General features: G+C 39.8%; 1 protein-coding gene across 1 annotated transcript in view; it reads left to right on the top strand.

The window, feature by feature from the left end:
* Positions 1–11,492: 11,492 nt before the first annotated feature.
* Smp_161970 (putative tangerin) overlaps positions 11,493–15,059 on the top strand; it is a gene marked incomplete at both ends in the record, with an annotated part of 29,835 nt that continues 26,268 nt past the window's right edge. The window contains one exon of the mRNA XM_018793211.1: positions 11,493–11,615. Within this exon, the coding sequence (XP_018647746.1) occupies positions 11,493–11,615 (123 nt within the window). The remainder of the gene's footprint in view (positions 11,616–15,059) is intronic.

Here is a 15,059-nt window from a genome sequence, read left to right as displayed (position 1 = left end):
AACAAGAAGGCAGCAATCACTACCAGGCGAACAAGAGCAGAAAAAGTCAAGGCACAAGCCGAATACACATACGTAAACAAGCAAGTGAGGAGGAGCATCAGAACCGACAAACGTAAACATGTGGAAGTCTATTTATGACGGTGGGAGAGGCAGCAAGAGAAAAAAGTATGAGAAAATTGTATGATACAACGTATAAGCTCGCTAGAAATTACCGTAGACCAGAACGACCAGTGAAAAGGAAGGAAGGAAAAGTAATCATCAATATTTAAGAACAATGAAACAGGTGGGTAGAGCATTTCAATAACTTTTGAATCCACTGACTCCACTGAACCCACCTAATATTGAAGCAGCAACCATGGACCTCCCAATCAATGTTAACACACCAACAATTGGAGAGATCAGCATTGCTATCAAACAAATCAAGAACGGCGAAGCAGCGAGACCGGGTATTAGATAATATCTCAATCGGTCTCACCTGCTGTTCCGGTAAATGTCCAAGATTATTAGCAACACTTTTAATCCCATGCCAGTCGCCCGTATATTAGAGAACTAAAAACATAACAACCAGTCAAAGGTTATAAGGAAGATCAAATTGGTAGAATGCATGCAAGGGGTTATCGATTCAAAAGAAATATTAGTCTTCTAATAAGATCTGATTATTCTTGCTACTGTCTCAGCAGTATGGAATTCACATGGAAATACCAGGTTAAAACTCAGAAAGCTAAAATCCCCTAGCTCACAGAAGTCTGCAGAATGTAACAGCAGCAACAGTGTAGTCATGGAACAAGGTGCAAAGCTATCAATTTACCTGAAACTGGCCTCATTATACACTGAATCGAGTAGCAACAACAGTAAAATGGAAAAAATGTTAATCTTTACACAGTCCTCAAAGAAAGCGTGGTGTTTGAATGAACCAATAATTCCCTTGTATTGATGACTGTTATGATTTCGAATTCCAAATACAGTACATCCGTTCGTGCTCACCTAATAATTCTTGGTTAAATTGCGTTATTTCGGGGATTACTAGTTCATACTATAATTCAAAATCTTCTGAATATTACAGAAAAGTATAGGAAAGATTCAGATTGCTGAAGTCCGTTTGCATTACTCCAAGTATCTGTACATTAAATATATCAAGGAAAACGCGGTTAAGTGTACGCACACGATGACACTAAACAACAGTTCGGGAATGACCAGTCATGAGCGTACAATCTCATCACAGGACGTGACAGCTGCAAAAACATCAAGAAACTTTTTTCGCCGGTTCATGTTGCATTCATGTACTTTGCTAAAGCACGTGTATATATTATCGTACGTACTTCCTATATTAAAGATGGCAAAGATAGGGTCCACTGATCCAGTTATACTTTCTCTCCGAAACTAAATAAAGAACATTATGTTATCTATTAGTGTAAGTTGTGTACACTCAAGCTGATGGTTGTCAACGACGAGAGATTCAAAGCAGTCAATCATGTGTCAATTGCTCTATATAATCTTATTATCGACAGTTCATACAATATTATCTCAGCAGCTTTAATCTTCTAAGACAACGATGTAATCCGAATGTCTGTAAAAGGCGGAAAGGATTCACTTGAATTTCAAAAGTGCCTGACAAAAATAGATCAATAAGCAGCAGGATGTGAATAAAAAAACCCATCGGAATTTCATGTCATGAAGTGACAAAAGCCCCACATTTCCAATCAATTGACTTATTTGTTATTCTTGGAACAATCGTATCCCACAAGCAATCAAATAATCACCTTGCTATCTAAACATTTCAATCAATCAACATCTTGTCTCATAATGTGATAGCTGCCGGTCTCGACGATCCCTACAATTCTGAGACGCACGCACTTGAACGATAAGATATACCAATCCACAAATAGGTACCAATGTGACTAGGATTAGTGCAATCGAGTGACTACACCACAAGGCATTGGAGATTTCCAAGTACGTGTAGCCATAACGAAAGTATAAGGAGCGAGGGTAAAGAAATCGATTGCTTTTTTAATTAGCTCGTGAAAAAGATATTGGATATTGGATTGCGCGACATTGAAATGCGGCGGTGGTTTTCGTTCTTTGTGAAAGGACTTGTTTCAGGTGGTTCATCCTGAGCTATTGCTCATTGTAGGTCAGATTGAACTCTGTTATCCCAATTTTTTCGTCTCTCACTTTTCCGGCCGTGTTTTTCTATTGTATTAATACCGGTTATTCACAAATCATAAGCTAGTCGTTATTGCATTTAACCGCTATTACGTCATGATAAAGCACCATTATAAAGAAATTTCTTCTGCTGGCAAACGAGTTTGAGTGTGCATAGTTTTATTAGTTGATCTTACCCCACTTGGCCGTTTTTGAATGCATTTACATATGCAGTCAATAATATTGAAAATAAAAACAAAAAAGGAGAAATAAAGGGGAAATTTTGTTTTAAAATGAAGGGAAATATCAGGGAAACACCACAAAGTCTCCTCTTTCGCTTGTCATGGGAAAATAATGCGGTATTCCCGCTTTTAGTCCCTCCATATTTGAAATGTCGCCCGATTGTTTATATCTCGCTTGATTACACAGTTTATTGTCCACCTTTCGCCTGGTCCCAAATGTCCCGCCTTCATTTCCATAACAAACCACACGACAACCGCAATCGACTACACTGAAAATGACGAATGGTTGAAGACATTTATTGACACGAAATAACATGTTTCACAAGGAGACAAACAACAGACAGATGTTTTTAAGTCTTTCGTGCTAGATATCTATCCATAAACTGTGAGTTTCTTCATCTCACCTAAGTATACCACGTGCATTGTGTCCCTGGGAAATCATATTTTTGGCAAGGCTCTAGAAATTGGAATGCACTTATCGGTGAATTGGCTGGCTAAAATATGATTTCCCAGGGACACAATGCACGTGGTATACTTAGGTGAGATGAAGAAACTCACAGTTTATGGATAGATATCTAGCACGAAAGACTTAAAAACATCTGTCTGTTGTTTGTCTCCTTGTGAAACATGTTATTTCGTGTCAATAAATGTCTTCAACCATTCGTCATTTTCAGTGTAGTCGATTGCGGTTGTCGTGTGGTTTGTTATGGAAATGAAGGCGGGACATTTGGGACCAGGCGAAAGGTGGACAATAAACTGTGTAATCAAGCGAGATATAAACAATCGGGCGACATTTCAAATATGGAGGGACTAAAAGCGGGAATACCGCATTATTTTCCCATGACAAGCGAAAGAGGAGACTTTGTGGTGTTTCCCTGATATTTCCCCTCATTTTAAAACAAAATTTCCCCTTTATTTATCCCTTTTCGTCTTCATTTCCCCCACATTAGTTGCTCGGCTACGGGTTGTGTGGATACCATGTACTATGTAGAGGATTTCTAGCCTCTGATTCCTTAATGTGAATGTTGGTAGTTGCTTAGAAAATGATTGTTTCTATGGCTGTTAGCCTTACTTCGTTTATTCTCCGTCGCTTCTCGTGTATGGTCCCATCATCTCTTTCACCATCGTGGACGATACAAAAACCACAATTGAATCAACCTAGGTAGCCGTGTTTACCCATTTAGTTGTCAACGTCTGTAAGTCCTCACCCAGAGAGGTAAAGTCATCTCGCTTAGCAAACGCTTTCATAAACAAATCAAGTCTTGATAGAGAGTCAAAGGGTCAGTTGACTAAAATCCTTATTACCGGTGTTTTTATATAGAAACATTAAGAGCGTTAGGTGGTTGTTTACTAAACTTATGGCGTTATCTATTATTATTTATCCAGGGTTTGCTACTAACTCGGTCTTAGTGCTTGAGTATTATATAGAAATTTACCGAAGTATTTTCCTCTCAGACCTTAAAATACGCAGCCTCAACGGAGAGTTCCACCTTAATTAATCCATATTTTGATATTATATCTCCAAATTAGGTAGTGATGTCATGATAGATATATCTGCGTTATATGTTTATTCAGTAGAATTCTTCATTCTTAAGTGTTGCGCATAAATAGAACTATTTAGTTCAGTCGTAATTGACCACACGCTAATTTTGAAGACAAGAGATGTCCCCAAATATTTCTCATTCAAGAATCTAATTTATACCAATTTCATGTATCACGTATCCCTACAGCTTGGAATTTAAATGATCAGTGACCGCATTTTTATTTTCCCTATAAATATCACACGTAAGCACTACCTCATACTTCACTAAGTATATTTTGCTACACACATGCGTCTTCCTGAAAAGTGCAATGCAAAAGTTCGACAACAGATATTTTTCATCAGTTTTCTGTGTCGCATGTATGTTGATGAAGTGCCCCCAAAATTATCATTCGCCGTCGATAACGTAATTTTGCATGCATTCTTGCTTATTGTTTGAGTAAAACAAATGCTTAGGGAACAAACCATATTTGGTTGACAGTTTTCCCTAATTTTTGGCTTGAGTAGTGATATTCATATTAAAGGTCTTCAGTAGGTTTGCATATGTGTTGGTCTAGCATTCGATGAAAATGGTGTTTCTTCTTGAAGGATTCGGGAAAGTCTTTTTATTCTGTGTACAATTACAGGTCTCAAGTAATAGATTTCAATGTTGGTTTGTTCTCTGAGCTGGATAGTTGGGTCGTGGAGCTTTCATCGTCCTTCCGAACGACATCATCAGCACAAACTTCGGGTAGAAGTGAAGTGTTTGAATTTCTCCGCATGTGATTCACAGCTTGTCCTGTGCACCTCGGTGTTTCACCTGGTTTTTTCTGACTCCTCGATATATATAAGATCAGGGTGTTTCTTTGGCTCAAGATGTGCACTGTGTTTAGAGTCCTTTTTAAATCACTCTCTTGGTTGTGGTAAGGCAGTATTACTGGGAACTCTAGCTATCTTCGGGAAACATATTATCACCACCACCCTTCACAAAGTCAGCCGTATCATTTCACCACCAAACCTCAAATGTTTTGGTTGTTACACTTACCAACTGATCTGCTGGGTGTTGCTGCAGTCTTATCGATATCGTTCCGTTGGTCATAACGATAAGCAACCCTGACCAATGAAACAAGAAAGTATAGTCCTGATGAGCTTCTGACTGATGAAATCTCAACACGAATTTAAAAAGCTCGGTTGGCTTTTGGCAACTTGTGTCACCTGTAGAGTAGTTGAGATACCCGCCTCCTAAACAAAGGGCAAGTTCAATGCACAGCAGTTCGCTCCGCTCTACTTTGCGGATGTGAAGTATGCCTATCAAGAATGAAGGATATTAGTAGGCTACCAGTACACGATCATGGATGTCTTCGAAGGATTGCTCTTGTATTTTTGACCACCTAGTAAGGAATCCCTGGTTTAGTGACAGGGTTTTAGGTTAAGATGGCACATCAATTAATCTGGTAGTAAATATCCGAAAAGATGTAAATATCGTATAATGTATGTCAAAGAACTAAACTGAAAAGTTCAAAAAGAACAGTGCATTTTGAAAGCTACTTAATTGCTACATGCTCGCAAGCTCATACAACCAAGCTTAGGACAACACTGCCTATTTTATTTATTTATTTGAACACAAATATTGGTACAAGGGGGCACCAGATATATATACGCCAAACAAAACAATGAGAATAGGGAGAGAAAAAAAAGGTAAGGTGTGTATAGGAAAAAAAAGAAAGGAACAATAGCAACCACAGATTAGTGTATGTTAGTGTAATAATAAGAGTAATAATGGGGGAAACAGAAATACACAATCAGAAAAACCCTTTCAGTTATAATCACTTTTTATGAAGAAAGTAAAAGAAGGTTACTGCAGGATCGCCACTGGCTTCTATTCTGAGCCATATCTGATAACGTCTCTAGCCACTGTGTTGCACCATCTCTCGGACCCCAGCCAGGGAGTCGTGAAGGACCAACAGAAGCTAGCCCTTTGCAGCTTTCTTTCATGCCACGACACCATGTCATACACTGACCTCCTCTCCGCTTTTTCCAACCAGTCCCAGAGTCGGCAAATAATGCACGACGTGGAAGTCTCTGGGACGACATTCGTAAAACATGTCCAAGCCACCGAAGTCGGTGTTTCAAGATGGTGACACCAATTGAATTATCGTCTCTGCGCCCGAACACACGATGCCGAACCTCTGCATTACTAACATGGTGTTGCCACTGTATGTCAGCAATCCTTCGGAGACAACGATGATCGAACACAGAGAGACGTCTAACATCCTCAACTCGGAGAGGCCAGGTTTCACAAGCATAGAGCAAAACTGCTCTCACCGACGCGTTGTAGATCCGACCTTTTACAGCCAGACTAACATCACGAAGGCGCCAAAGATGGCCCAGATTGGCATAAGCCGCTCTGGCTTTCATTATACGTGCATCAATCTCAACACTCACGCCACCACCAGCACTTATATAGCTACCTAGATACACGAACTTCTCAACTACTTCAATCTGTTCACCATCCAGGGTGAGTACAGGATGAGAATCCTGCCAGTCTTGTAGGAGTACTTTGCACTTGGAGGGTGCAAAGCACATACCGTACCAACGGACATTGATGACCAACTGATTAAGCGCGGATTGCATACCTTGAGTATAATCGCAAAGTAAGACAATATCATCCGCATACTCAAGGTCGAGAAGTCGTTCTCCAGGCAACATATCCACACCGCCATTACTTACATCTATCAGAGCTGTTTCCAGGATGTCATCGATGGCAAAGTTGAAGAGGAATGGTGAGATCGGGCAACCCTGCCTAACCCCACTGCTCGAAGGGAACAAGGGAGAAAGGTGGTTGTATGCCCTCACTCTGCCTGAGGTGTTTGTATACAGGGCCTTTAAGATGTTAATGAACTTCTCAGGCACACCCTTCTTCAATAGACAATCCCAGAGAACAGTCCTGTCCAACGAATCGAAGGCAGCCCTGATATCAAGAAACACTACGATTGTTGGCCTGTGATAAGTATGATGGTGTTCTAACATTTGGCGGAGGGTGAAGATATGATCAATGCATCCTCGACCAGAACGAAAACCAGCCTGCTCCTCGCGAGTCAATCGTTCTCAGGTTTTAAACAACCTACGAAGAATGACAGAAGCCAATAGTTTGGACGCAATCGGAAGTAGACTGATCCCCCGATAGTTGTTACAGGAACAACGTGAACCCCTTTTAAAGATAGGGACGACTATTGACTCATTCCATGATGTTGGAACACTTTCTGACTCCCAAACCTTTGCAAACAACACCGTCAGTTCCTTAGCCAGAAAGTCACCACCATCTTTAAAAAGAGCCGGAGGTAAGTCATCTGGGCCCGGTGATTTGTAGCGCTTCAAGAGTTGGAGTTCCTTGCGGACTTCCGCCTCGTTTGGTGGATCAGTCGTCACCGGCCATGGGGGGCAGGACAAACTGGTTGATGTTGCCGGAGCAGCAGGCCAGTTGAACTGCCCTTCGAAAAATTCCGCCCATCGTCCAAGACGTCGAGAGATGTTAGTGATCGGCATCCCGTCATCCTCGTAGATTGTTTCACTCACACCAGACTTCTTGCTGCCAGTGGCTCGGATGAGTTGGAAGAGCTTTCGGCAGTTACCAGATGCAGCTGCTGCTTCCATCTCATTAGCACGCTCCGACCACCAGGCTTCTCGGTCCTTACGCAAGCTTTGCCCAATTTCATTACGTAACAGCCTTCGTTTGTGGTCAAACTCGCGGTCACCCGGAGTAGACCGACGGGCTTCCATCAGTTGTGAGGAGCCAGAAGAAACCCAGTGCTTGTAAGCGGGACGTTTCACGAAGCCGCAAGCGGCTTTACTCGCCATTTTCATGGCGTCGTGAAGATGCAACCAATGCTCATCTATACTTTTCGATGGGATGGTAGCTAGCCTAGAGGCTAGCTCCGCTCGATACTTACTTGCAACAGAAGTTGCAGCCAGTTTACTAATATCAATCCGTTGGTGGTGGTCAATCCTTCGGCCACTGGAAAGTAAGGTGAGATTGGCGCAGACCAGGGCATGATCAGACTCCAGATAGGTACTCCAAAAGGAGCGGCAGTCTTGTACACAACCACACCAGCGGTAGCTGATCGCGGTGTGATCAATCTGAGTCCAGGCTTGAGATGCAGAGGGAGGACGCCAGGTGGCACACAGGCGATGACTGTGCCGGAAGTTAGTGCTGGCCAGAAACAGGTTGTGGTCTGTGCACAGTTGCAGCAAACGGTCCCCGTTATCTGTCCTGCAACCAACAAGTCCCCATCGGCCACCTAAACGACTCTCTTCTGTGCCTAGACGCCCGACCTGAGCATTCAAGTCTCCGGCTAATACTACAATATCTGTCGAACGCGCTTTCTGGAGAAGAACTGTTAACTGGTGGTAAAACTCATCCTTGATTGCATCCGGGCTGCAATCTGTCGGGGCATAGGCGGAGATGACGAAAAGACGCCGTTGCTCACGCCGGTTTCTTCTCACTTTGATGGAACTTTCTAATCTAACAGCACATAACCGACTGTTAATGGGGATCCAATCGATTAGTGCTGCCTCAGCCCTAGCGCTTAGTGCAACACCAACGCCTGCAAGACCGGACGACGATGCCACAGAGTCCCCGGATAAGCGCACGTGAAACAAGCTTTTCGAAGCGACAGATGGAGAACGAATTTGTAGTACTTCACTAGAGTCTTGAATACGGGTCTCGGATAGACAGCAAACATCAACATTAAGACTTTATAAAGACAAAGCCAGCCCCATCTGTTGTCCGATCTGCATTAGTGTGCGAACGTTGAAGGAAGCCAGCTTGGACGGCGTACGTGGTTTCAGAAAGACTGCTTCAGTATTCGTAATCGGTGGAAGCATTCACTTTCGACCAGACAGTGACTGGAGATTAATTAGATAGGACAGAGTTTCCACCATGGGCGAGCTACTGCATAAGTTGGAAAGTAAGGGTACACAATTTGGGAATAAAGGGAGTGAAAAAGCGACGTAGTAAATAATAGTAATAATAATAATAATAATAATAATAGTGTAAATTGTCTTGCTTCTAATATGAGCGAGAATAGTATCGTCAATAGAATTCATCATTTCATTTATTTGTGTGTGGGCTGTGATACTGCCCGGGTGCCCAAACCGAAGCAGGTGGTTTTTTTAGGGGGCCACACCCGGAGCCTTTGACCTAAAGGTCTGATCCACAAGGCAGTGGAGCATCGTGAGGAGATGCAGTCTCATGGTAGCCGGTGACCAACGGGTGGTTCGTACGCCATTCGTTCCATCAGGATACCGGAGCCCATGTGCACCATTGGTTTGGAATCAGGGTTTCCCAACTTCCCTAGGTGGACCCTCCGTGTCCACCAACCCGGTTAAAGCGCCGGACATTCGCTGAAGACTAATATCAAGATACTTATCTAAACCAGAAACAAGCTGGAAGCCAGTTAGACCATCGGTTAGAGTGTCTCACAGATTGTTCTAGTCTCCAAAACTTAGAGTAGATCAGTCTTTTTTCTTTTTCAGAAACGCTTCCATAGAGTTAATTTTTCAACACTTTTAATTAGTTGGAACAGTTGTCTCATGTTAATTATCGCCTCCAACTTTTCTACGTTAAGCTCTCGTTGCACATCACTACTCACAATCATTTCACAGACATTTAGTTAGTGTGAATAGTATTTTCATTAAATATCGTCATTTCATTTTATTTGTACATAATGGCGGTGTGGATCTGATGCCTGGAGAAAGACTTCTCGACCTTGAGTATGCGGATGATATTGTCTTACTTTGCGATTATACTCAAGGTATGCAATCCGCGCTTAATCAGTTGGCAATCAGTGTCCGCAGGTACGGCATGTGCTTTGCACCCTCCAAGTGCAAAGTACTCCTACAAGACTGGCAGGATTCTCATCCTGTACTCACCCTGGATGGTGAGCAGATTGAAGTAGTTGAGAAGTTCGTGTATCTAGGTAGCTATATAAGTGCTGGTGGTGGCGTGAGTGTTGAGATTGATGCACGTATAATGAAAGCCAGAGCGGCTTATGCCAATCTGGGCCATCTTTGGCGCCTTCGTGATGTTAGTCTGGCTGTAAAAGGTCGGATCTACAACGCGTCGGTGAGAGCAGTTTTGCTCTATGCTTGTGAAACCTGGCCTCTCCGAGTTGAGGATGTTAGACGTCTCTCTGTGTTCGATCATCGTTGTCTCCGAAGGATTGCTGACATACAGTGGCAACACCATGTTAGTAATGCAGAGGTTCGGCATCGTGTGTTCGGGCGCAGAGACGATAATTCAATTGGTGTCACCATCTTGAAACACCGACTTCGGTGGCTTGGACATGTTTTACGAATGTCGTCCCAGAGACTTCCACGTCGTGCATTATTTGCCGACTCTGGGACTGGTTGGGAAAAGCGGAGAGGAGGTCAGTGTATGACATGGTGTCGTGGCATGAAAGAAAGCTGCAAAGGGCTAGCTTCTGTTGGTCCTTCACGACTCCCTGGCTGGGGTCCGAGAGATGGTGCAACACAGTGGCTAGAGACGTTATCAGATATGGCTCAGAATAGAAGCCAGTGGCGATCCTGCAGTAACCTTCTTTTACTTTCTACATAAAGAGTGGTTCTAACTTTCTTAACTGAAAGAGTCTTCTGGTTGTACATTTCAGTCCGCCTTATCTTTTCATCCCTTCTCTTCCTACTTCCATTATTTTGTGTGGCGCATATGTATCTGGTGCCCTTTGTACCGATATATATGTGTTTAAATAAATAAATAAATAAGTCGTCATACGTATTCGACGTCTAAATGAATCCCAGAATTAGCAAACTTCAGAAAACCCTGTAGGTTCTAGTCTGGTTGTCATTTTTGACCCTGTCGTGTTACTCTTTAAAAGATCAAGTACGCAATGCATCAGCGAGAGTGGTTCTGTATTTGTAAAACCTGAAGCCTATAGATTAAGGGTTTTTAACAACTCTTTATGTTCGGTCCTTGTTTTCTCAAAAGAACTGCTTGCATTCGTCGTATGTAATGCCAATGTCTTTCAATATGTGTTTGGGTGTGTTGGTAATAATTCGGTGTTCTTATCTTAGAACATTGACTTCGATTTAGACATTTCACTAGCGTTATTTCAGTCGCTTTCAAACTGTGCATTATTCATTTATCCTTGGGACTATAAAATTTTCGACTTATACTAAAAACTTACTCAGTTTTTGACACTTTACGCCAACTGTAGCACAAGCAAGAACTTTCTTTGTAAAGTAGATCGATTGTGTATAGTCATAATATTACTCAATTTCGTAAATTGAAGTAAATATTTTAGGTTTAAACGCGGTAGTTCACAAACAATTACCTAAAATATTAGATAAGGAAGTACATATTTTTGTACACATATGTTCATATCACGTTTTTATTCTTAAGTTGCTTGACTATTAAACTCTTGACTGAAAGTTCAAACCCCTCCTATCCTACTTTGGTTTAGTTAAACAGGTACAACAAACTGTAATTAATGAGTTGAATTTTCATTATCACATTTTTTCATAAAAGTAAGTAGATTCTTCATATAATTCCAGATAATAAATAACATACATCAATGAGTGTCTGGCGCAGACTTCAAAGGGTTGGAAAAAAAGCAGCGAAATTTCAGATCACTGCTTCTTTGCATGAGCTGAATATTGAATGCTCACGTCAATACAGTCCCGGAAACTTAGTAGTTGTTTGGTCTCGTCGCAGTCGGCGATATCCTTCCAAAGTAAATCATATGTCCATCATTAACTAGTTTTAGTTTTTGTACTTTATTTTGAAATTAATTTATTTGTTAATAGTCATTTTGCTATGTAACAAATATATTATTTGTCTAGTGAGCTTCAACTTCGGCCGACGGAATTGAAACGAGTGGTAATCTGTACGCACTGTGTGTCCCAAGCCAATAAGCTGGCCAAGTACACAGAAGTAAAAGCTGTCTTCAATGTTAGTTATCTGTTGTTCGATGTTTTATCTATTAATTGAAAATTTTCAAATAAATCCAAAGAAAATCGAAGCTCCGATCACTCAAGTAATGATCTGTTGCACTAAATTCTATTTAAAGAGAATTCACATTCTAATTCGTGAATGAGTTTTGAAATACCACTGAATACCTTTTGGGTGGTCTAGTCGAATGTGTTCATTTTAGCAGTTGGTAATATCGAATAGCTTAGTTATCATTATCTTATCTCATTGATTTGAGGCTCTGGTAATGAATAATATTTATCTGAAAGTTTCACTTCCCTCGAAACTGAGCTGAAGGTGATTTCTGTAGTTGTAATGTGATCACTAGGATTTCACCACCAGTCTCTATAAAAGGACATTAATACCATAATTTAAGCTTGCAGATAGGTGAAACAAAGTTTTCCAGATAAGAGATTTTTCTAGATGCTGAATCCACTTGTTATTGAAGTTATATTACGTACCGATATATTTTTATTATGTAAGACGGAAACCTAGTAGGGCTATTGGAAAGCTGTACTTATCCAAAATTGGAAAACCCATGAATTCAAATTTTTTTCAGTATTTTAATAGTGATATTTCTAGTTACCTACTGTCCTACTTTATTTTAAGGTTTGTAGTGAGCCATATATAAGTATTTTCAGTTCTGACCACTTAAAATGTTCGGAGATTCCTCACAACAAATCTGAAAAAAAGTGAAGATGGATGATTTTTCAAAATAACATCCATGGAAAACTATCAATATCGGAGGCGAATAACGAGAATCACTAACATATGAATCTCCTCGTTTCGCTGCGCTATAACAATTTCACTTGTTGCTTTATAGATCTGTTTAGGTTTGATTGCATCAACAACAGTTTTAATCTTCCAACCAAATATTATTTCCGTTAGAGAAAGTTAATTTGATGTTCATAGATTTGAAGTTTTTGAATAGAGTAACAAACATTACCCGGGATTACACTTCTTTTCATGCCATCCAATCAAATTTCCACGCATTCAAAGCTGGATCAGGAAAAGTGTGGTTAATCGTTTGAACTGCAGTTACTAAAACATTTTCTTTACGCCCTCGACTGTTAGAGTCAGTGATATTATAGGTATAAATGCCAAGGTTGGACTTGGTAGTTTCAAATAAATTGAGCATTGGGTAGAGAGTTAATAGTAAATATGTGTTTTGTTATATCTCAATGAATAGAAAAATTGTATTTGTGATTTAACATAAGCCAGTTCTTCAGAGTAAATAAATAACCGAATTCAGTTATTAACGCTGATCTATCGCGTTCATGAATAGCAGTCACCATTTTTGCATAGGAGATTGAATGCTTTAAGTGAAAAATAGGTTTATCTTTAGGCTTCAAGTTAAAGAAAACTTAAACAAAATTAGCCGTATGGACCACACCTAAATAAGTTCTTGATCTACTTGCTGCCATAGATGTGTCATGTTTGAGGTTGATGAGGCGTTGAAGTCCTGTTGTCGCTATCTTTTTTATCATTTTAAGATCTTGTTCGACAAATTATTGAATTGCGCATCGTTAAATTCACAAATAAAATCCCGTCATTTAAATTGATTAGAGGTTATTGTATTGGCTTTAAGTCTTTCACTTTCTCTATGAACCTTACCGGTGTATGTATATCTTGCGATCATCATGAGAAGGCCTCAACGTTTAAAAGCACTGATATCAAATACTCAACAAATTGTTGTCCATAAAAATTTTAACTTATTAAATATAGCAATCATAAGTATTCTTCGGAAGCATAAAATCCATACACACGTTATATTTTTTTGTGCCAAGCTTTTTCAGTAGTAGTTGGGTTTAGACCGCATCATAAATACTAGGATGTTCAACCCGAGAAGCTTTTTTCACATAGAATTAATCATGTATCGAATGTAAGACCGGGCACTGCGATGAAATAACTTACTGATGGGATTAGTAGCTTTCCTACAATCATGTATTTGAGTTTCACAGTGTGCAAACTTGATAGATGACTTTCAAGTCAAAACTTGAACAATCTTTAGTTGAAGCTGGATAGTAGTTTAGATCTACGTAAAAAATAGGTACTTTAAGATAACGCAAACATCACACCGAGTAGGTAGGCTCTAGTGGATTGTACTAATAGAAAACTCGAATGCTTCCCTAATACCTTATGTATCACTGAGCCGCGGGAATATTATTACTTAAAAAAAATACAAATCTTCATTCAATTTAGAATTATAGCGATATGTGGTGATCACTACAAAGGTAATAAATTATTCAGTAAGGTTATTCACACCACGTAGCAGTGTGAGTTAAAATATAAATTTGAGATTTTTCTACTTCATCGATCAGCAGCTTAAAATGTTGATTTCTAATTTAATCAGTTTTTTCAAAATATAAGAACTTGCCAAAATACAACGGATTTGTTAATTTCTGCCTAAAAATGTCTAATAAATCTAGGGTGGTTAGAAATCGGTGGCCAACAAGTTATCTGTGTTTTGTTTAGAGATTGAACAAATCAAAACTCCAATATTATACAGGTCCGTACTATAATCTGAGCAACCAATAAGTATTGGTATGTTGTTTATCAATCTAATGACTACAATCTATTCATCGTGGCGACGAGTTCCATTCAATCTGCTATTCAACAATGATCCGTAGTGTCGCGATATATATATATGATTGAATTGTTAATTTACACAAAATCAATATGTTGTTCAATATTTAAATTAATCAAACAATGTAAATTTACATTTGAATTTAACATGTACACAGTATGATTTAATCAATAAATCGATTATTATATTCGAATAAATTGTATCAATTCAATTCACTTGTAATTTAATGATTTATATCGTCTCAAATATTGATTTTTATATATTATTGATTATAACAAGTACACATAAATGATAATTTTTGTTGTTGTTGAGAAAATGTAAACATTTTACTATTTACTTAGTATTGTTTGTTTGAATCTTCCCATTGATGTTTAGGACTGCAACTGGTCAGTCTCTTATTGGCATATGTGCATACTGTGCGTATTGCCTTGATATTGCCTTAATTCACAAGCATTACAAGCAAAGATGGATAGTGGCTAGCGATGGCCTTTGAAGCGAAAGGCATTGGGTTCGAGTCCCAGAGTGAACATCAACCTGAGATGCAGGTACATCCAGCTGACGAGTCCCAAATAGGACGAAACGCGC

Source organism: Schistosoma mansoni, chromosome 1 (genome assembly GCF_000237925.1).
Source record: "Schistosoma mansoni strain Puerto Rico chromosome 1, complete genome".
NCBI lineage: Eukaryota > Metazoa > Platyhelminthes > Trematoda > Strigeidida > Schistosomatidae > Schistosoma > Schistosoma mansoni.
The sequence above is the reverse complement of the archived record's forward strand: the minus strand, read 5'-3'. Positions and strand labels throughout refer to the sequence as shown.